Here is a 25,933-nt window from a genome sequence, read left to right on the forward strand (position 1 = left end):
TTTCAAGTACAAATATAACAAAGCCTGATCTGATGGACGTGGCAGGGGAGGGGGCACTCTTGGATTGTGACGCTCAGTAATGCATGTTGGTGTTTGATTTATATCATAAAGCAAATCAAATTTCTGCTTACCTTCAGTGTCCACTAACATTTCTTTGTTCTTAACCCTGACCCAATAAAGGTAAAGGGGAAATTTATTTGTGACGAGTTTACCCATCCCACCAGTAATATGTGAAAAGACTGCATCAGTTGCAACATAGCAATGTTCTAAATATCTCCCATCAGAATGTACCAATTATGGGCCTGTTTTGGCTGCAGGACTCGACCAATAGGATAGCTAGATGACCTAAAAATATATATTCATATATATTTTTTAAAAACATTCCACCAGTGAAGGGATCAATAAAATACAGTAACATGGAGTTATGGTGTAGTTTCCCCTTTAAAAAGAATGTTTTCTCACTCTTTGGGTTGTGAGCTTATGCGTGCCTAAAGTTCGCAACATTAAAGATCAATGTAATGTAAGCTTGTTGCAGTTAGCTGCATGTGGTTTTAAGTGCAACAGAATGACTTGACAAATTCATCACTTCACATTCTATGGCTTTGATTTTTAAAAAGTCCCGGTTTTCCAAGACATTTCTATTGTGTTGATTAAAACGTGCAATAAATAATAAAACACATCGGATGCCAAAAACAAACCGTGGTTTCTTATTCCTTTGTTCAAGTACTCCCTTTCCTGTTTCATTCTGTGTTTGTTATTAAAAGGGTCGCGTGGTTTTCTAGACTCCGCAACAGGTACATCACGTAAAGGCTGAAGCTGGAGGCTGCTGTTGCAAGTGGTGGCCAGCAGGTGGCAGAATACCCTAACACTTGTTCGCAGGGCTGTGCTGTAGGGGAGGCCATCTTTCAGGTGAGACCTTGTTCACAAACACTTGCTGGGAGCTTCAACCTGGTGATGATTGAGGCAAGACACCCTCCTCTTCACTATGAAGCGTGATATGAAAGGAGCTATATAAATGCAATCTGTTGTAACAATCCACAATTTAGCCACTGCAAAAGAGTGTCAAAGCTGTTATAAATATTAGGCAAATGTGTTTGTGTTCAATGCAGACGCATTAAATCAACCAGTCTCCCCTAAGAGGCGGACACGTCTGGAAACGTATCTGAACATATTATGGTTTTGCATATTTTACATGCCTGTGTGTCATAACACTGCCTTGTATACAGACTTTTCTTTCCAGAACACTCTCAGCTAGCATTGCTAGCTTGCCAGCTGCGTGTGGGGGTCACACAGAGATAAAAACTCCCAGAATGCCACACATAAGCACATTATTCTGCAGCCTCAGAACGCTGAAACAAAACCCTGACGTGAAACACTGATTTAACAGACAATAAATTATCTTAAACATTATGCCTTCAGTTAAGGATTTGCAGCAAAAACTGACCTTTATTGAACATTAATAATCATTATTCCACAGCAAGATTACTCCGGGCGCACAGTAGGGCTGTTCACTTGAATTACATATCACCCAATATCATCCTTGCCAGCGTTATAAATCTTAATCATAATTTTTTTTAAAAATGAAAATAAGATAAGGTTTTGTTGCCCCGACATGTTTATGTCACATGGTTTCTGGTGATTACAGAATGGAGAGGTGAACTGTACGTCCCACGGTCAGCATCTTCCTGGGACGCAGGCTTGTGTTTTGACTTTCAACAACCCGGCTCAATTGATCTGTGGAACAACAGCTAGAATAAATTGGACATTCCATCACAAATGCATAATCCAGCATGTAATTTTAGTCCCCTGAATACTAAATGTCCAAGAATGTGTAATACATTTATTTTTATTATTAATATGGCCAAATTTTATATTCATACTTAAACATGTTTTCCCCCAACATATAGCCTTTTCTTTTAAAGGTTGATAATGTATTAAAATTCTTGAAACTTGTTAAAAACAAAAAAGTTAATTGGCTCTCGGTTGATGAGGTGAATTGTTAAAAGAATAACTCAAAGATTTAAATATGAAAATTATGGACAGAATTTTTTGCAAGCCTCAGGACTTGACAAGACCTGTTCCTAGCATATGATGTTTCATTAAAGCCGTGTTGTATTGACCTTTACCCGCTGAAACACACCAATAAAGTAATATAACACTTCCCACGTTTAGGTAACAAAGGTGACGTGTCTGTTTTATGTGAAAACTGAATTTTAGCATTCAGGTTCAATATTCTGTGATATACTGTTTGTTGAGGCATCACAGAAATATCCGCTACTGGGGAAGGTACTGTGGAAATAAGTTTGGGCATGACGAGACGCCGTACGACGCAAGGGGAGGGTGTATGAAATATTTTCTTTATTGATTATGATTGGTTTCAGTCCGAATATAAAAATAATTTATTCAAGGAATTGAAAAGAGATTTGTGGCTTTGACTAAGGGGGCGGTGCAGTTTTTAGAGAAGACGAGAGAGAGTAACGTAGTTTCCAACTGGGGCTTGCAAGAACTGACATATAGACTAGCTGCGCATGGTAGCATAAACGTCGAATTAGTTTAGTTACAGTTGTACATCCCTTGCTGGTCAGTGACCCAGTGACTATTACTACGTAAGTGACGATTTTGCGATCCCAGTGTTGTGTAATTCAATTCAGCACAATTTGCCTGCGGAGTACTATCGCGATGGTGATGGTGGCAAGGGTAGACTACTGCCGCTATTCGTGAGCTTTCGCGGTTTTGCTTGCTAGATTAGTTAGCTCGCTTACTAAACTAGCTAAGGCATAGACTAGTCTAGACTAGTTCGTTAACTGTGCTTGCTAAAATAACTGCAATTAAACATAATACATTGTTAGATTTACAGTCCGCTAACAAGGTAATTAGAATGTCTACAGTTATCAAGACATTGAAAAAAATATTCAGTTGAAATATAATTGAAGTAGCCTAATCTAAAGACTCTGTTTTATGGTATGTTGTTAGCCACACAAGTTACCTAGCTAGCTATAACCTGTCGTGACCTATTTTTTTACAGTCTCTGGTCGTGACCTGTTGGTAGTTTGCCTGGCTACCAGTCTAGCTATTTGCATCTAGACTATTGCGATTGGGGTTGTTTCTTATCGCAGGAAGCCACTGTCATGTGTTGTCGTACTTAATGAACTGTAGACTGACGTTTTCTGAAGCTAGCAGTAGCATCCAAAACTACGTATCATAGTTATTGTTTCGCGTTAGACTTGAAACGGAGGTTAACTTTATGTACAATTTTTGTTCCTCGCTGCGCAGCGTGTCTCTTTGAGAGACCAGAGACAAGACGTATTGTGTCTTGTGATAGTTTTGAGGGTCGGCTTGCCAAGTAACGCATTTCCAGTTTCAACTTCACATTGTTTTCAATAGCAGTCATATAACGCAATAATACACTTTAATTTGTATCCCTTTGGAAGTCGCCATGGCTACTGAAGGCGAACCTACGGATCTGGTGAAGGTGCTGCACCTGCTGGTGATGTCCTTTGGCTGGGGTACACAGGTGTGGGTCTCCTTTATAGCAGGTGAGCTTGGAAGTGTTTGCAGGTGGAAACTGCTTTCCCATTCAGTGTTGCAAGTTCAGTGCAAATGAAGAGTACTCAGTTCTCTCTTCTTTTCTCTCTCTCTTTCCCTCCCTGCCCGCAAACCAGGTTTTGTCCTGGTGTCTCAGGTGACGAGGCACACCTTCGGCGAGGTGCAGAGTAAGCTGTTCCCGGTGTACTTCTACTGCCTCCTGGGCAGTAACCTGGTCAGCCTGGCCGTGTTTGCGGTGTACCACCCCCGGGAGCTCCTGGACTGGCACGAGGCTGTGCAGGTCTGTTTCAGGACACGTTTCACAACTCCGAGCCAAAGTGACCTTTGTTCTTTTGGCAAAGAATTCAGAAGCATTACGGTGCACAGGCAGAATAAACACCCAGCTCCCACGAGTCTGTTTATCCTGGCAAAGAAAGGCCACAAAAATAAGTGCAAAATTTAGTGCGAGTTTAGCATTTATATTTAGCCAGTGACTGTCGGGAGATGCATTAAGTTTTCAGGCCTGCAGAAGCAGGAGAAGGTCCGTTGTAGCTGAATCCTGCGTAGTTCCTTTTTCAGAAAGGGCTTAACTTCACTGCCCCACCTGGGACTGGAACTCGCAGCTTCTTGAGTTGCAAACCAAATTCCTTTAAACTCGGGAATAAAGTGGCACGTTAATGCGGAAGGGTCACTGGTGTCGGTGCGTGTGGCTGCAGTCGGTAGGGTGACGGTGCGTGTGGCTGCAGTCGGTAGGGTGACGGTGCGTGTGGCTGTAGTCGGTAGGGTGACGGTGCGTGTGGCTGCAGTCGGTAGGGTGACGGTGCTTGTGGCTGTAGTCGGTAGGGTGACGGTGCGTGTGGCTGCAGTCGGTAGGGTGACGGTGCGTGTGGCTGCAGTCGGTAGGGTGACGGTGCGTGTGGCTGCAGTCGGTAGGGTGACGGTGCGTGTGGCTGTAGTCGGTAGGGTGACGGTGCGTGTGGCTGCAGTCGGTAGGGTGACGGTGCGTGCGGCTGTAGTCGGTAGGGTGACGGTGCGTGTGGCTGCAGTCGGTAGGGTGACGGTGCTTGTGGCTGCAGTCGGTAGGGTGACGGTGCGTGTAGTTCTAGTCGGTGCAGACTCAGGCCTGTCCTCTCCCCCTCGTCCCGCAGATGTCCCTGTACTTCGCCGCGGTGGTGCTGGCCGCGCTGAACGCGCAGTGGTTCGGGCCGGCCGTGACGGACGCCATGTCGGCTCTGCACGAGGTGGAGCGGGAGCACGGGCTGGGCGGCACCGTGGGGATGCGCTCCGGACGGGAGGCCTACGTCAAGCTGCGGGAGCAGGACCCCAAGTACAAGGCCAACGCGGCCACCTTCGGCCGCTACCACGGCCTGTCGAACCTCTGCAACCTGCTGGGGTTCATCTGCACCACCGCCAACATGGTGTACGCTGGGATGAACCTGAGCACCATTTAAAAAAACGAAAGAAAAAACACTCTTTCTTTCGCTCTTTCTCTCATTCCCTGCTACCCTGCGCTACAAATGAAATGCTTTCTGTTTTTGGCTTATCCCTGAATGCAGTGTTTCTCAGCACCACTGTGTACGCTGTTTTTTTTTTGTCAAAGCCAGTCTCTTAATCAGTTAAGGTTGTTGAAAATGTGGTTAAGTTGTGCCATAATTGTGTGGTCAAGCTTATTTTAACACTGTGGTGCTTTGGCCATTGTTGCCATTTGCTTTCAGTAAACTCACTCATTTTACTAAAATGGGTTCAGGTTTCCATCCTCTGAACGAATGGGAGCCAACTGATTCCAACTGTCAGTTTGTGACTGAATCATTTAAAATGGAACCTCTTTCAATTTGTATAGCGCATGCAGCTCAGTAAATGAAAAGATAAGTTGGTCTGACTGATTGAAATTCCTGGTGTGTGTGTATTATGGGATATATAAGGGCATACATAGCTATTTCTGGCTTAATGTGGCTGGAAGAGTGTAATTCATCCTTTGATAGATGTAAAAAAAATTTTTTTTTAAGTTTTAAGTCATTAAGGACAGTTAGTGTCTAAGAACAATTAGCTGCTCATTGCAGTAGTGAGCTTATTGCTATGGATGAAATAAAAACCAGCATACACAGTGGGTCCCCAGGACCACATACCCTTGGTCCGATTGGAGCTCGAAGATTAATTTACCATTTTTTCGGGAGGGAGCACCAGTTAAATGTTTTTAAATGTCGAACCCCAGGGAGAAAGCCATTTGTTGACCATGCCCAGCAGACTAAAAGGGAATGCTTCTAATTTATAAATGCCTGGCACCTCTAACCCAACTTCTCCTGAGTGACTTTCCCTCCTCTCTGTCTGTGAATTGTCTAAGGACTTAATGTTTAGCGATGTAATTGGATTTTTTTTAAATTACACAATTGCTGCATGTGGGTTAGCTCATTTTCAGGTATTAATATTAATCACTATTGCCGAGAGTTTGGATGATGATTATGATGACAATGAGAAAGTTAATCTTATTAACAATTTAGAAAATATCAATTTCTTACATTCCCTTTACCACACAGTTATTATAATTCAATATTTTTGTACAATAAATACAAATATTGTTCTTCTGTTGAAGCAGGTTGCTTCTTGTCATTCTTTACCTTATATTTATTTTTGTGATTTTTAAAAAAAGGTGTTTTAAAGCTTTATGTTATTTGACTGGTTTCCAGCTAAACTTGGATTTAGTCTTATTTTCCTCCACTAGAGGACACTGTCATCACAGAACTTTAAGTCTCAACAGGTTATTTAGCGTGTTGATTGTGGTGAACGTTCATATTCATAATTCATCGTTTTTGTCAGTTATTTGTCGATGTCTGTTACAGCACAAACGGGGGCTCCTGGTTGGCTCGTATGATTAGCCCTAGCTGCAGCAGTGCACCCCTCCGTCCTGACCACACCCATACCAGCTGTCCATGAGACAGTGGGCTGTAGTGAGATATTGGGTTTTTTTTTCCTGTGGAGTATAAGGTCTTGTGATTGGTTCAACACATGAATGATTGACAGAACCCGGTGGTTCCACCTACTCTGGGGTTCAGGAACTGCAGGCTTATCACGGCACAACCCCTCAATCAAACATCTACCTTTAAGATAATTGTACTGGGTGCAAATGGGTTCTTTTTTTTTTTTTGTTGTTGTTGCTGTTGAGCAAGAGCATGTTGTCAGCTCTGAGCGTGACGTGGCAAACGTCTCAGACAACGGCGTTGCTTCTCAGCAGCGAGCCACAAAGCCGCGTTTGTATTTTTGCAAAAGAGGTAACCGGTTTAGTCTGCCAATCTGTGAGGTGCTCTTGGCTGCTTTGTCACACCCGAAGCTAGGTAGAGCAGGCCCCTGGGAGCTGAAGGGTTTTTGCTTTTTCCCCCCGCTCAGTTTTAATTCATAAAAGCCCTGGAGGGGAGGAAGTGGGGTGGGTGGGGGAGCTGACTCTCTCTCTCTCTCTCTCTGTCTGTCTGTCAGCTTCATTCTTGATGAACACTTTGATATCTGTGCTAATGGACATTTGGAAAGTACGTGAGCCAGAAATGTAATCTGAGAGTTTGGGGGGGGGGGGGGGGGGGGGGGGGGCTCGAATGAGGGGGTAGACAGAAAGGAAGTGAGTGCAGTGGAGAGAGTCCACACGGGGCTTGGGCGAGATTGTGACGCCCAAAGGAAATCTACAATCATATTTTTAAATCGTTGTCTAGACCGTAAAATATGACTTCAGGAGCTGATGTAAGTGTGATGGGTAAAGAGTCAAACTCCACTGCCTCTTACCTTGGACATTTTTCTTTAGCCAGTAGCCTTAAATAGCCTCTGTATACTGCATGCTGACTGCCATAGCACCCAATTTATAGACGTCAAAGCAGGGTTTATTGTGTGGAGAAAACTAGACAGTTTTACTAGTTTTACCTATATGTTAAATAACCTAGTGATGGGGGTTCCAGTATATGAACCATTATGTAGTGGTGTTTCTGTCAGGGGGCATGGACTGTTTGTCTCTATTTGATACGAAGTCCAACAAGGTAATTTTGCACGTTGAATGATGGTTGGATGATGAACTGTGCTTTAATATAAGCTACTGTTCACTAGACCACGCACGCGTGGACCGCACCCGCATAGGCCGCTTTTCACACACTTATTGGATGCGTTTTCCTGTTTGTGCAGAAAAAAAAGGATTTCCTGGGACCCGGAAATAAACAACTTGTTCATCAACAACCCACCTTTTCCACTCCACCAAGGCCATATGCGGCCTGATTTATTTATTTATTTATTTATTTATTTAATAACAGAGGTTAAATCAGATCCAAGGCAAAGTGTTCACGGAATCTGGTCCAGTGCTATATAATTAGCTGTATTGCTTTGGCCCACGGCAGATTGAATTCTGAATTACTGGACGAAGCAAATTATTTTTACAACAACAACAACAACAACAACAATAATGTAATTGTTGCAATTATGATGTAGCCTCCCGATAGCCCCTTCTGTACGCCTGGTTTGCACAAGGCTTCTGCTCCAGGGATGTATGTCTTGGGGCCCGGCACTGATTGGGTCCCGTAGGCCGGTGAAGTTGTAGGAAATCCGGGAATCCACTGTTCCACCTTCTCAGCGGAAAGGGAGAACGCGAAACACAGTAGGGAGAGAGAGACTGAGAGAGGCAGGGTGTTGAGGAAGCAGAGAGACGCTTTTGCAAGCCTCACTGAACTTAATACTGTCAGAAAAGGAGACCACGACTCAACACGAGGTACGTAGTTTTCGTCCTCAAGGGTTCGTTTGCCTTTAGTTTTATTCGGCTGTAGGTAATTTCTTTATCATGGCTATCGCTTGCTACAAAACCTTATTTATGTCCGGATGAGCTTGCTAGTTTGCGACCGCTGGTGCGTGTAACATGCTAGTCCGGTGGATATCATCACAGGTTGTAATAGTTAAAGTTAAATGAACAATCGAACAAGGTATAGCTTAATATAATTGTATGTGTGTACACAACTAATGTGTTCCTGTCAAGTGTCTGCGACTTTTGTATGATGGGAAAGTATCCCAGTTGCGTCCGCATGTAATTTCTAATTTCTCACTCGAACAACACCTGGCTGCCTTTATTTCAATTTCCAGGTATTTTAAATATCTTAGAACCGATGAGCGACTCATATCACTTCCGCACTGTTACAGTGAAATGAGACAGCGAAGTTATTCGGTCTGTTAGTAAATCGTGCAGCGTTTTGCTTTTGCATCTCTGGACTTGCCATTCTTGTTCTTCTTGTTGCACTTCGCTTGCACATAATGAAAATACAATGGCGACATGACACACGTATCAACTGGATCCAGTGGAATATTTTTTGCGATATGAACACAAAACACCGAGGGAGCAATTACATTACATTACATTACATTACAGGCATTTGACAGACGCTCTTATCCAGAGCGACGTACAACAAAGTGTATAACCATAACCAGGAACAAGTATGACGAAACCCCTAGAGAGAAGTACCGGTCCAAGTACAGGGAACAACCGCATAGTTCAACTTGGACCCTGATGGTTAAACTGATTAACACTAACAACGAGAACAATTACTTTTGTCCTAGCCGAAGAATGTCATGTCAATAAACATAGCCTTATCTTTTCCGCCACAGGGGTTGCCAGTATGCTATGTTCAGGGGGCAGGGGAGGTGAAAATAGGACCTGCAACGGGTAAAGATTTTTAAGTACCAATAGACTACGACCTATCGCGTTCAAGCCAATTTCTACAAAGTGTAGGCTACAAGTATTTGAATGTGGCATGTATGATCCGGTAATACCATTCATGTGACGGACTAGATTCTCACAGCAGAATATGGCACACTTGTCAGACTCCGGATACCATAATGCGTTCATCACATTTTCATGCCACAAATTCTTTACAATGGAGTTAATTCTGTAATAAATATAAGTGTATTTCAGAAGTTATGGAGTCCACATACTAGGAAACACAAATTGACGTTTGAAGGTCGTGCTTAAATCAGTTTTCTCGGCTAATCCGCCTTCTTTTTTTCCAGTCTAAAAACTTCTAGACTCACCTGTCCTGCAAAATGGTGTGATACTGGTGAATTCCAAATCATACCACAATGAGTAGGCTAGTCTAAACATCAGATTTAAAAAAAGTGTTTTTTTCTTCTTCTTTATGAGTGCGATACATTACAATAATAACCACCTCACTGCACCCACACGTCGACAACAGTAACTGCTTGTGAATGAATAAAATGTTTGCTCCACCCGACATCCTGGGATGGTGGCGAGGTTAAACCCAGAACAGGCTTGCAAAACGGTTGAGTGTTGAAATAAGTTGTGCAGTCGTGTTTATTTAAAAATCAGACCATCGTCCTTTGTTATTAGCCATCCCCTTGCAGTGATCAATGACAACTAACCTTCTGCGGTTGCCTGGTTCGTTTTTAAATTGACTTTAAGTTAATTTTTTAATTTAAATTTGTGGAAGTTGCGTGTCAGGCACATCTTCTATGAAATGAGTGCAGACTGAAAGAAATTGGCTGGCACAGAAATACTGTTTTAACTTTAATGTGTTGGGACCAAGGTGCCTGAGGGCAAACGACAGCCGTTGTGTTTTTATTGTACTGTATTGTTTGCTGCATTCTTTACCCTGTGTAATTATAACTTCTTTGTCTACCTACAATGAGTCATTGTGTTGCTGCTGGTGAGGTACATATTTAATTTCTGTAATTCAATGAAATTGTGTGTGTCATACAATATTATCTTTGTAGGCCACTCTGGAACGAATACGTTTTGGATAATTATGTATGTCAAAAAAATTAAAATTGTGAATCAAAAAAATATGTAAGGAAGCACCAGTCGCATTAAACCATTATACATTAAATATAATACTATTTTATATTTTACATTTCCCGTGACCATTTATGTGGGAAATGTGTTTTGATCATCAAAGCATTCTTCCACTCAGCCTTTAAGTTGTCCAGATCTGCAGACCCACAGGCAGAGAGGCTGCAGTCGGTCGGGCATGTGACCCGGCTTTTCTGCAGGCTTACAGTCCTGAGCAGGAGAGAGAAACAGCGTGTGATCCAGCCTTGGGCCGTCTGTGAAAGACACATGGTGCACGCGCGTGTGTGTGTGTGTGTGTGTGCTGTGTGATGTGTGCGTGTGCGTGCATGCGTGTGTGCTGTGCTGTCTGTGTGCACTGTCTGTGCTTTAATGGCGGTGTGTGCATGCGTGTGTGCTGTCTGTGTAATGTGTGCGTGAGTGCGTGCTTGCGTACGTGCGTGCATGCATGGGTGTGCTGTGTTAGTGTATGTTAATGTGTGTGTGTGTGTGTGTGTGAGAGAGATGTTCTTTTGGATTGGATCATCCTTTCTAAAACTTCCAGGGACACATCTGGTTACTCTGTGTCTGCATTAGCCATGGCCCCTCTGTAGTGTGAGAAGAGAGCCTCTTTGAAGATGTGGTTTCAAAACTTGTGCAATGTGTGGCTGAGTACTGTTTCAAAACCAACAGTAAGTGCTAGCATTAGAACCAGCGTTAAATGGGGTTCTGCTTTTGAAGAATACGTTCACTCCTCTGACAAGGCCCTTGGTTTTATACTAAGCTCTGTGCTAAACAAGTCTAACTGCAGATTGTCTGACAAATACAGAGATAGTTCAAACATAATTTACTAATGAGGCAGTGTTTTAAAATAGTAAACCGGTTATTTGCTGCTTTTTTGGCTGTTGTTTTACTATATATTCATTTACAGATTGAACCCTGGGCCCAGTCACAGATAAATTATAGTCTCAGTTTACCTTGCCTCTCAGTGCAGGATGAATTAAAATGGAATAGAGTGTATAAGAATGTGTGACGGCAAGAGCAGAAAACTCAGCCCTTTAGACTCTTCATTTAAAAACTGACTAGATCTGTGCAGCTAAATCCCTTCCTGAAGTCCCTGAATATGCAGGTCTTACCCCTGCTTAATAAACTGATTACCCCCGTGAACCAGCGCTGGTTACCTTGTAGATTACACCGCAGTGAAACACTTCATACTGGGGCACTTATCAGTAAATTCTGCTTAAAGTGTTGGCATGAAGTCCTGAAACAGATGCTGCCTTCCTCGCCCACCCCCTGAACTTGAACCCCTCTTTGAGAGTCTCAGCTTCTGCTACATCACCTGACAGGCATTTCTGTGCATTAACAACAGCGGTTTGAGAACCAGCCGCCTCACCATGATCTGGGTCCTGCCTTCCTCTACGCTTCATCCTTCTGTCCTCCGTCCACTAGATGGCGTCAGTGAGCGACGCCCGCCAGCCGCAGCAGGCCCAGAAGGACGCGGCGGACCAGAACTTCGACTACATGTTCAAGCTGCTGATCATCGGGGACAGCAGCGTGGGCAAGACCAGCTTCCTGTTTCGCTACGCCGACGACTCCTTCACCCCCGCCTTCGTCAGCACCGTCGGCATCGACTTCAAGGTCAAGACTGTCTTCAGAAACAACAAGAGGATCAAGCTGCAGATCTGGGTGAGTGGGAGATGGGGAGGGGGTGATTGGAGGAGGGGATGTGGGGGCGGGGGCAGGGGTGAATTGGGATGGTGGTGTCATGAGCAGGTTTGCTTTGTGGGCCCACCTGTGTCCAGAAGCAGTCTATACCTGTGCACTGTAATGTTGGAAATAAGGAAGTCTGAAAAAAAAAAAAACACCTGACGCTCACTCCTTAAGTTGTCTTTCTGACGAAAACGCACTGCAGCACTGCTGAGGTGCCACTGTTATAGTAGCAATAACGCCAAAGCATCACAACGTCACAAAAATAGTGAGAACAAAGAGCTTATGGCTCAGAAGGGGGTTGGGATCGTATTCACATCTCTACTGACGCGTTCCCCATTACTTCTGAAGTGCATTTTTTTTCCAAGACGCTTCACTGACCAGTTGGAGAATGCCGCTAAGAGATACAGTGGGGCTAGACGGGCGGTCTGCAGACCTGCTGGGCCTGGGCTGAGCACAGGGACGCTGGATTGGAATGGGGTGCCAGTGAGTGAGCATGTGGTCCCCCCCCCAACCCAGTGTCACATGGTGCAGAGCATGGACACGGGACAGATGGAGGGGGGGATGGAGAGAATGTAAGATGGAGCGCAGAGAGCTCCTTCATTCTCCTCATGCTTGGGTCCAGTGTGAGGTTGTGGTGAGCCCTGGAGCCAGGGAGGGGGGAGAACCAGGAAGTTCTGCGGCAGTGTAGCATCATGGGTAAGGGACTGGTCTTGTCACCCAAAGGTCACAGGTTCGATTCCCAGGTAGGACACGGTATGTTGTACTTTTGAGCACGGTACTTAACCTGCATTGCAGTGCAATGTAAGAAGTTGTGTAAGTCGCTCTGGATAAGAGCGTCTGCTAAACGCCTGTAGTGTGACGTAATGTTCTGCAGTTCTGTGATTGATGCGGGAGAGATTCATTTTTTTATTGTTGCAGATGAGTTGAATGTGCGTTGGTCAGATATAGCATAGAAGCTAAGCCCAAAACGAGCATTTAAAATATAATAATAGCTGAAGTCGTACACAGAAGAGAGTGCAAAGTGAGCAGCACATCCTAATGAATTTAAAAATACAAAGACTGAAGTGGGATTCGAATCTCTTCGGTGGAATGGTCCATTAGCAAAATGGCTGACACCCTAATTGCTCCACTGTGTAGGGAAGTGGTAGAGCAGGGTTGACTCTGCTGCTTGTAGAGCAGGTCTGCCTGTTATTTTCCACGTTGCTCTTAATTGCCCGGGTTAATCAGGCCTTTCTCTTCCTTTCTGCTTCCTCTTCACATTCTTCTCCCTTCTTCCAGAAGCCTCCATTTTTTTTGACAGTAGATTGCTCACTTGCGTAACATTGTTGATGATGTTTAATGATGATCGTAAGTATTTTTCCCAAAAGAACAGCCGAAGATGCCCTTTTAAATGCAGCCTGTGTGTGTGCATAGTCAGGAAGAGGGAGTTATACATCCAGCCTTTTCTCTTGACAGCACTATAAAGGATGGCAATGCTATTCACGATTCCACACTGTGATATACTGGATATCTGTGCACGCGTGCATGTATGTGTGCGTGTGTGTATGTGAGTGTGTGTATGTGCACGTGTATGCACGCGTGTGTGTGTATGTCTGTGTGATTGAGTGTGTGTGTGCGTACACGTTCTTGTGGGTGTGTGTGTATATGAGTGTGTGTGTGTGTGTGTGTGTATGTGTATGTCAGTGTATGTGAGTGTGAGTGTGCATGCGTGTGTATGTGTGTGAGGGAAAGAGAGAGAGTGTTCTCTGGCTGTCTCTGTTGTTGACTGAAACAGCTGCGATCCCTCTTCACTGCCTGCTTTGCTCACGGTCACAATGGAGCACAATCACACGGAACCCAAGTGACCTGCTGTTACCTGGGCAACCCCCCCCCCCCCCCCCCAGTGATGTCATGCCTCTCAGTGCAGATTAAAAACTCAGACCCCCGTTGCCAGGCGACCACGAGTGGTGTCTGGGAGAGTTCCTATGTCAGCACAATTTACTCACATATTGTTACTGCTTGATATTTTCAGTTTTTTTTTCATTTCATTTTTATGCTGCTGTCAACAGAGAAGTGCTGTAGAAGTAGACATATATATAGATAGATAGATAAATAGATAGATAGATAGATAGATAGATAGATAGATAGATAGATAGATAGATAGATAGACAGACAGACAGACAGATAGATAGATAGATGTAGTGGTGATGTAATGGCAGGTTTGTGTGTGGCAGGACACTGCGGGGCAGGAGAGGTACAGGACGATCACAACGGCCTACTACAGGGGGGCAATGGGCTTCCTCCTCATGTATGACATCACCAACGAGGACTCCTTCAGCGCCGTGCAGGACTGGTGAGGGGGAGGGGTTGGGAGCCTAGAGCACGACTGTCACAGTGACATCTGCCCCTGTCTGTACGTCTGTCTGCCTGTACATCTGCCCCCTGTCTGTACGTATGTCTGTCTGTCTGTCTGTACATCTGCCCCCTGTCTGTACGTCTGTCTGTCTGTCTGTCTGAACATCTGCCCCCTGTCTGTACGTCTGTCTGTCTGTACATCTGCCCCCTGTCTGTCTGCCTGTATGTCTGTCTGTCTGCCTGTCTGTTCGTCCATCTGTCTGTCTCTGTATTTCCAAACCCTGACTGAATGATGTCTTTCTGGCCCTCTTTCATGGTTTTACACCCTATATATCCATCTCCTTCAGTGCTGTAGTGCTCTTTTTCTGACTCATCTTTCCCTGTCCCCTTTCCCCCCCCCTCCATCTCTATCTTTGGCTTTCACATCCAATTACCATTAGCCTCTTTCATTTTTAAGACTTTCTTTTAATCAATTTTTATCCACCTCTTTTTTTCCTTCCTTTTGTCCCCGTTTGGAATGCCCCGTTCTGTTCACAGCCTTGTCCCATCACTGCGGTGTTCTCTGTCATTTTTGGACAGTGCAGGTAAGCACTGCTTTCCTCCTCCTCCTCCTCCTCTTCATCCTCCTCCTCCTCCTCCAGTCAGTTTTCCACCCCTCTCTCACATTCCCTCCTTTTTTCTCACTCTTCCCCTTTGTGTCCCTCCATTCTCCCAGGGCCACTCAGATAAAGACGTACTCCTGGGACAACGCACAGGTAGTGCTGGTGGGGAACAAGAGTGACCTGGAGGAGGAGAGGGTGGTCCCAACGGAGGGCAGCCGGCAACTGGCCAACGAGCTGGGTGTGCAGTAGGGGCCTCCTCACACACTGACACAAACATAAACACATGCACACTGACACAAACATAAACACATGCACACTGACACAAACATAAACACATGCACACTGACACAAACATAAACACATGCACACTGACACAAACATAAACACATGCACACTATAGACCACTCTAAACATACACACACTGACACAAACATAAACACATGCACACTGCTACCCCTATAAACGCATGCACACTGATACACAGACCACTGTAAACATGCACACGGATACAAAGACCACTATAAATATATACACACTGCTGCATAGACCACTATCATAAACATGCACTGCTACACATATAAACACATGCACACTGATACACATATATTTTCTACAATTACCCATTATTTATGAGCTTTTGAATGACAGGTGAAGACTGACCTTGTGTCTGCATGTGAAACTTTCTACTGTGGCCTTATCTGCAAGTCAAACCCCATACCTACATACCTCATGCCTTTATAGCTCTGTTTAGGAGCTCTCCTCTCCGCACGCAGTGATCCGTGTTGAACCCCTCTTTCCCTCCGGCTGCAGGGTTTCACTTCTTCGAGGCCAGCGCCAAGGACAACGTCAACGTGAGGCAGGCGTTCGAGCGCCTGGTGGACGTCATCTACGAGAAGATGAACGAGAGCGCGGACGGGGATCAGAGCACGTCCGGCAGGGCCGCCGCCCTGCAGGACACGCCCCCCGACACCGGCGGGGGCGGCTGCGCCTGCTGACCGCAGTGCACCCTGGGACTGCCTGGCCCGGCGGCCCCTCCCCCTCCGTGGAACCCATGTCCCAGCACCCCACAGTTCCCCAGAACAGCCTCTTAATCTTATCACCCCCATATTTTCACTGCGCAAACCGTCAATCTGCCCGGACCCCTCATGCTGACCCCCTGCACCCGCCCCCCCCCCCCTTCCCCAGGTCACTTCCTGTTACTCAAAGCAACACAGAGGAACTACCATCACCTTCTCTCTGTACTCCTCCAAACCCTGAGAGTGTTCTATGGTCACTGGTACCGATCACCTTCTCTCTGTACTCCTCCAAAACCTGAGAGAGAGTGTTCTATGGTCACTGTTACCGATCACCTTCTCTCTGTACTCCTCCAAACCCTGAGAGTGTTCTATGGTCACTGTTACCGATCACCTTCTCTCTGTACTCCTCCAAACCCTGAGAGAAAGTGTTCTATGGTCACTGTTACCGGTCACCTTCTCTCTGTACTCCTCCAAACCCTGAGAGTGTTCTATGGTCACTGTTACCGATCACCTTCTCTCTGTACTCCTCCAAACCCTGAGAGAAAGTGTTCTATGGTCACTGTTACTGATAACCTTCTCTCTGTACTCCTCCAAACCCTGTGAGTGTTCTATGGTCACTGGTACCGATCACCTTCTCTCTGTACTCCTCCAAACCCTGAGAGTGTTCTATGGTCACTGGTACCGATCACCTTCTCTCTGTACTCCTCCAAACCCTGAGAGAAAGTGTTCTATGGTCACTGTTACCGATCTCCTTCTCTCTGTACTCCTCCAAACCCTGAGAGTGTTCTATGGTCACTGTTACCGATCACCTTCTCTCTGTACTCCTCCAAAACCTGAGAGAGAGTGTTCTATGGTCACTGGCACCGATCACCTTCTCTCTGTACTCCTCCAAACCCTGAGAGTGTTCTATGGTCACTGGTACCGATCACCTTCTCTCTGTACTCCTCCAAACCCTGAGAGTGTTCTATGGTCAGCGTCACTGAACTAGAATCCACTCTTTCAGCCATCTCTGCTCCCTTTCTCCACTGCGGTCTTTTAACCTCCTTGTTTTGTCTGTTCGCTGTTGTTTCTGTGGTCTATCACTCGATCTTACCCCCCCCCCCCCCCCCGGGGGTATTTTAAATTTTAACCAATCTGAGCCTTTGCAAATGTGGAGGACGTGTGGACGTTCCGTTCAAACGGTTAAAAACGGATTAGATTCTAGCTTTGACCAGATATTAAGTCCAGTTCTTTTGAAAATGCGTTTCAAATATTTCGGAGCACAGAATCTGTAAGATATATTGATTCTGGTGCATTACAGTGTAGGTCTGTGGTGTTCAAGGTTCTAGTGCACCTCAAAACTTCTCCCAGTCACACATCACTGTAGGAATGTTCCAGGGCATTGATGAATTTTTTATATTTCCGTCACACACTCACTAATATCCATCAGCAGTGTGCGGACCCCCCTTTATCCAAAGCCCTTTACAATTGATGCCTCTCATTCACCAGAGCAGTTAGGGGTTAGGTGTCTTGCTCAGGGACACTTCGACACGCCCCAGGGCGGGGATCGAACCGGCAACCCTCCAACTGCCAGACAACCGCTCTTACCTCCTGAGCCATGTCGGCCCTGTTACAAAGATTACATGTTGATATGCTGTCGTAAAGTCTGGGTGATGCGAATGGGGGGTGGGGCGGTGGGGGGGTGGGGGTGTTGGCTGAACTCTGCGACCTCAGAGGGCTGTGTCTGGGACTTTGGGGAAGAAGCCTGGGGGTGACAAAGCCCTTTTCTCTGTAAACGTGCAGGTGTGCAGGTGCCAAGGAACTCTGGGAGTGCGTCTCTTTCTCTCCCCTCTCTTTCAAAATGGACACAGGTGCATTTCTGTCATAGTTACCACTGTACGTCTCCACGGTGACAGGGAGTGGGTGATGTTGTGATGTTGTGCCAAATCTCTTACCCCAAGATCTAGGCAATTTGGCCAAGCCTGCATTGAAGGCAATACTGGACATTCACACACACATACATATAGGAACATATACAGTGTATACGTATATATACACACACACACACACACACACACAAGTACCAGGTATACAAAACAGTAAGCAAGCTGTCTTACACTGTTCTGATTGGTGTGCTGTGTGGACCTTTTTAGGCTGGTATGTGGCGATTTTCTCAGTGACTGTAAATAAACTGCTGGATGTTTGTTAAAATACTGGTCATGGGTAATGCACAAATGCACTGTTTCCTGTGTTAGGGTCCTGCACTCAAACTACATATTAAGTTAAGTTCTTCATCTCAGTCAGTCCTTGACTTTCGGCGCGGAGGGTGCTTAAGGAATGTGTTTGTCTTTCTTTATCTCACTCTCTATCTCTCCCTACATATATATATATATGTGTGTGTGTGTGTGTGTGTATGTATATATATATATATATATATATATATACACGTACACACACACAGTATATCTCACGCCAAGTAAACTCTTGTTCGTACTTGAATTCTCCAATTTGGAGAGGAGGTAATTTTTCATTTTATTTATCAGAAATGAACTGTTGGATTTTATTCGTTTGGATGTTTGCTGTGTTGTGTTTGTGTATGTTTTGTGTTAGTTATTTTTATTTATTTTAAGAATAACAAACATAATGGGGAAATGCCTGGTTTTGTATCTTTTATGTAATTTATGTTTCCTCTTAATTTAGGACATTAGTGTATTTGTTTCATGAAGCATGAAAGACACCAAATAATGACAGACTCATTTTGGAGAAATAAAGATGGCATTTGTGAGAACGCTCACTCGCATATGTCATATCCATGACACTTTTTGTTTCAGGAGACGGAGTCTGACAGTAGTGGAATTCTGGTTTTAATTCCACCCAAACTTGTGATCAGTCAAGTTTCTACTGAAAACACTTGCCTAAGTTCTAAAATGGGGGGGTTTTTTTTTTTGTTTTTTTTTGCTTAAACACATTAGCGCAATGCAAGTGTGACTCATTACCATTTGCGTCATCTTTGAGCCATAACACTAATAGTTTAGTTAGAGTAACCAGGTGCCTACACGTTCCCAATCGCTTAAGATGTAACATCTTTCAGAAGGAAACTTTACAACAGAACTATCTGTTTCTGACATAATTTGTCATGAAGAGTGCAGGTCACACCTCAATGGATATACAGTATATAATGTCTGTTGAATTTTAAACATTTAAACGGGCTATATTCAGTTGTTGCGCTATGCTTCTTGAGTAGGCCAACGACGTAATATTGAAGCATACATATTACACTTTTTTTAAAAGTGCAAATTTCATAATATATGCACAAGACTTTCATAAGGCTGTACATTTTAATGTGCACGTTCAAATGTAGCCTAAAGTACATAAAAACAACGTTTTTTTTTTTCGTAACGCAAAATGAACACTCGTACTGTTAAGTCACTGGCCTCGGGTAACCTCCATCATCGGTTTTGCCTTGTTTAAGGATAATGCTGAGTGGGATAGGGCTGAAGACAGTCCATCTCGTGGTAGGGAAACGACAACCTGCGCTACCACTGATAACGTCAGCTTTACGCAAAAACATGCGGGTGCAACTCCCTGATAAATGGCCGTTAGCTTAATGTTACCCGCATGATTCAGATTCTCAGTATAATTTCCACTGCATTCAAATTTCAGATAAAATGTTTTGCATTTTTATTTTGTAAACCAATAATCATAGGGTATTCTACCTATTATGTATATTATTGTGGTTCTACGTCGCAAATTAACTCGAAACGAATTAACATCGCAAAGTTACCATCAACTGACAAGTTTCCTTCTACCCCGAGAATCCCATAATGTCTGTGGTATTTGGGTATGGGGCATGCCCCCGCCAAGGCGTAACTTGGCGGGATGGCATACCTGCCATCCCAATCTTGCCAGTGATGCGCGCTCACCAAACCATGGCTCCAAACGAACCGTTTGCGGGTTCGCTGTTCCGTTTATCTTCCGCCATGCACGTGCCTAACAGCAGCGTTATCGCCTGTTCAAGAGGCACAGAATTGTCACTGAACTGGCACGGTGTGTCCTGCTGTGTTAGACTCTTGCTGGGCAGCAAAACAGAGGGATCAATATGGTTTTGTTCTCCGTTATGATTAAAATATGACCAAAATCAAATCAACAATGCTTAAGAGATTATTGGCATTTCTTTGTCTTCAAAGGACTTTCTTCGTGAAGGCGGTTCAGGACTTTGAAACCAAAGGTAAAACCATTTCTGTTATGTTTTCCTCTTTCAGTTCACATAAATCCACATGCCTCACATGATTACCGTGTAATTTAGTATTGCATGACATGCAATACATCAGCCTGCCTTGCACTTCCTCATTTTCGTAAGCAGTCGCTTGGCAGATTTTAGTTTACTTCCGTTTCTCTAACGCACGTGCTCTTGTTCATCTATTTCGTGCTTGAAACAAACTAATCCACGGCTGTATGTGGAAGTTGTCTGTTGTCATTGTAAGTTAGAGAATTCAACTATACGATTATTTTCTTACACGAATATAACAAGTGGAATGGCAAAAGTAGAAACCCTCAATGCTGTATGCAAAATGACTGTATGTCGCTATGGGGATTTGTGTAGTTTATTCCGTTCCGTAGTTTATTATTTGTATGTAGATTAATCGTGTAATTTTGTTCCCCAAGTGGCACTGTTGACCAGTGTTGAGCAGGAGGACCCAAAATGCTTTGCTGAAGGGATGGTGGACCTCACCTGTTTTTGGGAAGAAGACGGCCACAGGGCACCTGACCAGTACACGTTCACGTACAAATACCAGTGAGTGGCACTGCTGTCTCTCTGCATGGATGACCATAGCCTGGATAAGTCAGGGAGGCTTTTAACCCTCCTGTTATGTTGCGGGTCAAATTGACCCTTTTTAAAGTTTGAAAATCTAGGAAAAATACTTAAAATTATTTTTTCAGTATGAAACTTCTTCTACTGGCCTTAATTAGTGTAATCAACATTTTAAATGAAAATGGTTCATTTCATGTATTTGCAAACCCCCCCTGTATGGGGATTGACCCGGGAACATTTTTGCTGTACCTAAAAAATGAACAGAACAGGAGGGTTAAAAATATGTTTAGATTGCAGGTGGGGGTGGGTATAAACACTTCTGCAGACTCAGGAGTTTGCCACCCTAGTCCTGCAGAGCTGCAGGATGGGCTGAATTTAGTTCCTACCTTCATCTGTTAAAGCATTTTACACACATAACTCCTTTCTTTCTGTTTCTTGGGCTCCACATTGGTTGGTCTTTGGTTTATCTGGGGAAAACAAAAACCCAGCACATCTTAAAATTAGCAGTTAATTTGAAGACATTGCAGTGGCCTTATAAGTGTGTAAAAACACAAGATAGCATGTGCAACCTCTAAAATGAATTTGTTATGCATCTGTAATATTTTTAAAAAATGTTTTAGCAGCACAGTTAATGGGCATTTGCTTTTGTAAGAAATTTTTTTTCATTTCTTCTCCAGGAATGAGAACAGCAGTGCTTGCGCTGTGGCATCCCAGCCAGCAGGGGGCGGTAGGACGAGGTATTTCTGCAGGCTGTCCAGGGTCAAGCACTTTGTTTCCTTGGATCTGCAAGTGTTCCGGAACGGAACGCCCCTCCACAACCGCAGCCTTTCCATTGACCTCGTGTGTAAGTGAGAGGAAAAGCTTCCCTGCAGATATCTATGGTTGGTTGGTTGGTTGCATTTTAAGCATTATGATATTAATAAATGCGTATGTAAGGAATTCATTAGCGTATCATAAGAGCAGCGGCAAGCATGTGCACAGGTTAAGAAGCGATGCTAGTGACTGTCAGCCATAAGAAACGTAGAAACATATTTTATACATTAGATAGATACTCTGTCATGCAAACACTTATTATTACTGGCAAAAACATTCCTAAATGGCAGAGCCACACAGGAAGGGCAATTCTATAGTAACTAATTAAATTAATTATTTATTTTTGCTGGCATTTTAAAGTGCACATGTCCTTTGGTAAAAATGTTGTACTGATGTCCAACATAGGGGTGAACCAGCACTGGTGCGTGCAGCTTGTATTATAGAAAACTAAGACTAAGAATTGTGTGTTGGAACAAAAACCAATAAAGATGCCAGCCAACACATTATAACTCTTGAGAGGTGCACTCTGTAAAAAAATTTTTAAAAATAATAATCTGCGCCATTAATTTACTCAGTTCTGCTGGACCCCCCCGCCAACCTGACGGTGACCAGGACGGGGAAGAAGGGACAGCTGAGGGTGCGCTGGCTGCCCCCCTCCCTGAAGCACATGACCGACAGCATGATGTACGAAGTCAGCTACGCCCTGGCTGGGAGTCGCATGGGGAAGGTACAGCGCAGGTGCAGTCACATGGGACAGGTACAGCGCAGGTGCAGTCACAGCAGGTACAGCGCAGTTGCAGTCACAGGTACAGCGCAGGTGCAGTCACATGGGACAGGTACAGCGCAGGTGCAGTCACATGGGACAGGTACAGCGCAGGTGCAGTCACATGGGACAGGTACAGCGCAGGTGCAGTCACAGCAGGTACAGCGCAGTTGCAGTCACAGGTACAGCGCAGGTGCAGTCACATGGGACAGGTACAGCGCAGGTGCAGTCACAGCAGGTACAGCGCAGGTGCAGTCACAGCAGGTACAGCGCAGTTGCAGTCACATGGGACAGGTACAGCGCAGGTGCAGTCACAGCAGGTACAGCGCAGGTGCAGTCACAGCAGGTACAGCGCAGTTGCAGTCACAGGTACAGCGCGGGTGCAGTCACATGGGACAGGTACAGCGCAGGTGCAGTCACAGCAGGTACAGCGCAGGTGCAGTCACAGGTACAGCAAACCTCAATATATTTCATGCACAATTGCTTTCAGACCCTGAATCACACAACACACAAGGAATCCAGGACAGTGATGTTATATTAAGCCTCATTTATTTATCTGAGATTTTAAATGAACTCACTGAGTGCTCCTTACCTGCAGCTGGAGGTGGTGCGTGGCAACACAGAGTTCATCCTGCACAACCTGCAGGCCGCCACCAGGTACGACGTGAGGGTTCGAGCCAAGCCCGACGGCCTCGCCTACAACGGCTACTGGAGTGCTTGGACACCCTCGGTCTCCATGGAAACTCCTCCCAGCGGTGACCAGTTTCTCCAGTCCCTCCCTCACACGAAAAGGCAGTCCAGACCCCTTCATACTGCAGCCCTGGGAATTTCTCAGGCTGTATAGTCGGGTATATAGGCGTGATGTCAATTGCAGCCAACCCGATGCACCAAACTCAACACAGAACAGCTACACATAAAACACAGACCTGCTCTAACTCTTATTTTAGCGGCCTCCATTTTGAAGTGAGTCAAGACATTGGCTGTGTCAACTTGTACACTCAATAGTAGGCAAGTACACTGATTTGGACACAGCGTTACGCTACATGTGATGGGTTCTGTTTTTTAAAAGGCGATCTCCTCTCCTTCCCCAAACAGACCTGGACCCTCTCATCATTGGCCTGTGCCTGGTCATCTCTCTCATCCTGACCCTGCTGTCTCTCTCAGTCTTCCTGTCCCATCGCAGGTAATTCACTGGGACAGTCTTTTGTCCGTTGTTCTTGCCAAGTTTTCTTTTCTACAGAAAACTTTAGCTTTTGTTTTCATCGTGAGAATTTCAACTGTTGTCAGTATTTTTCCAAGCTAACATTTCAGCAGGAGTGTAAATTTCTAGTTTTCACTTATTGTACGTCACTTTGGATAAAAGCGTCTGCCAAATAAATGTAATGTAATGCGATGTAAATGGTAAATGACACCCTCCCTTCTTGGATGATACATTAATTGTTGATTGTAGTTGGACCTAGTATGGTAGAATTTTGATACCAGACCATGGGGTGTGTCATTATACTAAAGACAAGTGCTTTATTAATAGGATCTGACAGTCCTTAAATTGGTTTTGCTGAACATTTGGTTAAGTCACAAAGGATATTCTTTAGTCCCGTTCAGACAGAAAAGAAAACCACCCCTCTTCTTATAATGTGCCACTTTCAGATCTTTTCCAGGTAGGGTCCCTGGCCTTATGTTTGTGAGAAAATGTTCTCTCTCAGCTTTGACTGAATACATCTGCTCCTTGAATTCAGGTTCCTGTGGAAGATGTGGCCTCTCATTCCCAGCCCTGAAGACCAGTTTCCAGGTCTTTTCACTGTGTACGGAGGCGACTTTCTGGTAAGTGGGAATGCCGTCTTCCAATTCTTCCATTCTGTTTTGAGCGTGGACTCTTGGAAATCCCTTCCATCTCATTCACAGGAGTGGCTGGGCCAAAGCAATGGATGGTTGCAGCTGAGGCCTGGCCTCTTCTACCAGGAAGCAATTTCAGACCCGTTGGAGGTGCTGTCCGAGGCCAGTAACGGGCCCCTCACCCCTGGCCGCACCCAGCCCCCCAGGGCCTCAGGCCTGCTGCGTGGAGTAAGTGAGGAAGAGGAGGAGGATGAGGAAGACGTCAAAGGAGTGGTGAGACTGGGCTCCAGTTCCACGGAGAGGTGGAAGTCATCGTCCTCCCATGAGCGCGGGCCGGCTGATCAGCTCCGGACTCTGCAAACGCAGCCCGTCCCCAGCCCCTGGCCCTCCCTCCTGGAGTCCAAGGATGCCTACGTGTCTCTGAACCAGACCTCCCAGCCGGCTGGCAGAGACGACGTTCCTCCCATGCCAGTGATGCCAGGCGACGTTCCCGAAGAGTCGTGCGCCCTCTCCACGACCCCTGGGACCCCCACGTCCCGCTCAGACCTTGGGTCCCTTCGACAGAGCTTGGGATCCGGCAGGCTGTCCTCCCAGTCCAGCCTGGAGTACCCCCAAAACTCCTGGCTGCCCAAGGGCCCCGGGTATCCCTACCTGGCTGTGGCCGATTCGGGCGTCTCCATGGACTACAGCCCAGTGAGTTCCAGCGCGACCGGATCGGGAGGGGCAGGAATCCTCTATGCCAACGAGTACAAGAACATTCCCCAACACAAGCAGCATTCCAACGGAGAACCCATACCCTCTAGGTGTTGACTGCTAATTTGCAAAACTGTCGTGAGGGATCACAAACGAGGGAAGGCTTTAACAAGACCAGGTTAAAACCTATTATATGGCTGGGACCGGCCGACCAATGGCGTGACGTCATAACTCGGCCAACCAATGGTGTAACTTCATCACTCAGTCACTCACTCAGTCACAGACATTCGCGTTTGTAGAGCTGGCCCCGCTGTTGCAGACCAGCCAAAAAAACTGGACTTTATGAAATCTTTGTGGTGGACAGGAAACTAACAAGTTGTCAGGCATCTAGTAGGTAAAACTACATTCCGTGGAACATTTGAGAACTCAAGAACTCTGTATGTCCAACTGAGTGGAGCAGAAAACCAGATATTCTGGTGGCCTTTGTACAGGTCAGCAGCTGTGAAACGGGTTCTGTTAATGTGAGGTGAACTGAATTCTGAACACAAGACGTAGACGGAACACAAAATCGGATGGAAAGGCCATCCATTTAAACAACCATTTTACATTCATGAAACAAACAAAAAAAACAGGAAGCTACTAGGAAATGTAACTAAATCCAAAACTGATCGACAGTACTGCGCTGTGGTTTTTGAGTATGATATAATAACAAAGTTTATTTCTAAAAAAAACTGATGCTTTGAGCATAACTTATTGCAAACGGCATCTCGGTAAGTATGTAAGAACACTGTCAAAGCTATCGTGTCTGATAATCTGGATTAAAACATGCTTCAGGTGGTCTCTAAAACCATGTAATTAACCAGAGTGTTCCTCACCATCAGACTGAACTAGACTGGGGCCTCTCAACATTGACAACAAAAATGTCTGCTCCTCACACTCTACTATTGGTAGAAGTCCTTTATCAGAACATTGTGTGTTTACTGACCAAGTAATGTTCAGAATTATTCTGTAATGATCTTGCCATGCATGTGTTCTGCTGTCAAAACCAGTTCAAAATATCAA

General features: G+C 45.1%; 3 protein-coding genes across 5 annotated transcripts; all 3 read left to right on the plus strand.

The window, feature by feature from the left end:
* The first annotated feature begins 2,424 nt into the window (after positions 1 to 2,424).
* tmem205 (transmembrane protein 205) lies at positions 2,425 to 6,114 on the plus strand. Its single transcript, XM_035396895.1, has 4 exons — positions 2,425 to 2,606; positions 3,431 to 3,536; positions 3,663 to 3,826; positions 4,674 to 6,114. Exons 2-4 carry the CDS (start codon positions 3,437 to 3,439, stop codon positions 4,974 to 4,976), a joined length of 567 nt encoding a protein of 188 aa, XP_035252786.1. The 5' UTR covers positions 2,425 to 2,606; positions 3,431 to 3,436; the 3' UTR covers positions 4,977 to 6,114.
* A 992-nt stretch (positions 6,115 to 7,106) lies between these two features.
* rab3db (RAB3D, member RAS oncogene family, b) lies at positions 7,107 to 18,774 on the plus strand. 2 transcript variants are annotated; one of them, XM_035396894.1, is made up of 5 exons: positions 7,107 to 8,257; positions 11,765 to 12,001; positions 14,239 to 14,357; positions 15,075 to 15,199; positions 15,772 to 18,774. In XM_035396894.1, exons 2-5 carry the CDS (start codon positions 11,765 to 11,767, stop codon positions 15,954 to 15,956), a joined length of 666 nt encoding a protein of 221 aa, XP_035252785.1. In that variant the 5' UTR covers positions 7,107 to 8,257; the 3' UTR covers positions 15,957 to 18,774. The 2 variants fall into 2 exon arrangements, with proteins under 2 accessions (XP_035252785.1, XP_035252784.1); XM_035396893.1 differs by lacking the exon at positions 7,107 to 8,257 and adding an exon at positions 10,809 to 11,007.
* A 980-nt stretch (positions 18,775 to 19,754) lies between these two features.
* Positions 19,755 to 25,479, plus strand: LOC118215920 (erythropoietin receptor-like). 2 transcript variants are annotated; one of them, XM_035396890.1, is made up of 9 exons: positions 19,755 to 20,184; positions 20,622 to 20,751; positions 21,447 to 21,613; positions 22,158 to 22,365; positions 22,419 to 22,557; positions 22,944 to 23,100; positions 23,441 to 23,528; positions 24,082 to 24,166; positions 24,248 to 25,479. In XM_035396890.1, exons 1-9 carry the CDS (start codon positions 20,085 to 20,087, stop codon positions 24,986 to 24,988), a joined length of 1,815 nt encoding a protein of 604 aa, XP_035252781.1. In that variant the 5' UTR covers positions 19,755 to 20,084; the 3' UTR covers positions 24,989 to 25,479. The 2 variants fall into 2 exon arrangements, with proteins under 2 accessions (XP_035252781.1, XP_035252782.1); XM_035396891.1 differs by lacking the exon at positions 22,419 to 22,557 and having other exon boundaries at positions 19,905 to 20,184; positions 22,158 to 22,309.
* Positions 25,480 to 25,933: the final 454 nt, after the last annotated feature.

This window comes from Anguilla anguilla, chromosome 17 (assembly GCF_013347855.1).
Source record: "Anguilla anguilla isolate fAngAng1 chromosome 17, fAngAng1.pri, whole genome shotgun sequence".
NCBI lineage: Eukaryota > Metazoa > Chordata > Actinopteri > Anguilliformes > Anguillidae > Anguilla > Anguilla anguilla.

Coding starts and splice junctions, on each gene's coding strand:
- rab3db (XM_035396893.1), top strand. CDS start 10,954: ATGTGGTTTCAAAACTTGTGCAATGTGTGGCTGAGTACTGTTTCAAAA. Junction 12,002..14,238: donor GGATCAAGCTGCAGATCTGG/GTGAGTGGGAGA, acceptor TGTGTGTGGCAG/GACACTGCGGGGCAGGAGAG. Junction 15,200..15,771: donor GCAACTGGCCAACGAGCTGG/GTGTGCAGTAGG, acceptor CTCCGGCTGCAG/GGTTTCACTTCTTCGAGGCC.
- tmem205 (XM_035396895.1), top strand. CDS start 3,437: ATGGCTACTGAAGGCGAACCTACGGATCTGGTGAAGGTGCTGCACCTG. Junction 3,537..3,662: donor GTGGGTCTCCTTTATAGCAG/GTGAGCTTGGAA, acceptor CCCGCAAACCAG/GTTTTGTCCTGGTGTCTCAG. Junction 3,827..4,673: donor ACTGGCACGAGGCTGTGCAG/GTCTGTTTCAGG, acceptor CTCGTCCCGCAG/ATGTCCCTGTACTTCGCCGC.
- LOC118215920 (XM_035396890.1), top strand. CDS start 20,085: ATGACCAAAATCAAATCAACAATGCTTAAGAGATTATTGGCATTTCTT. Junction 21,614..22,157: donor CCTTTCCATTGACCTCGTGT/GTAAGTGAGAGG, acceptor TAATTTACTCAG/TTCTGCTGGACCCCCCCGCC. Junction 24,167..24,247: donor TGTACGGAGGCGACTTTCTG/GTAAGTGGGAAT, acceptor TCTCATTCACAG/GAGTGGCTGGGCCAAAGCAA.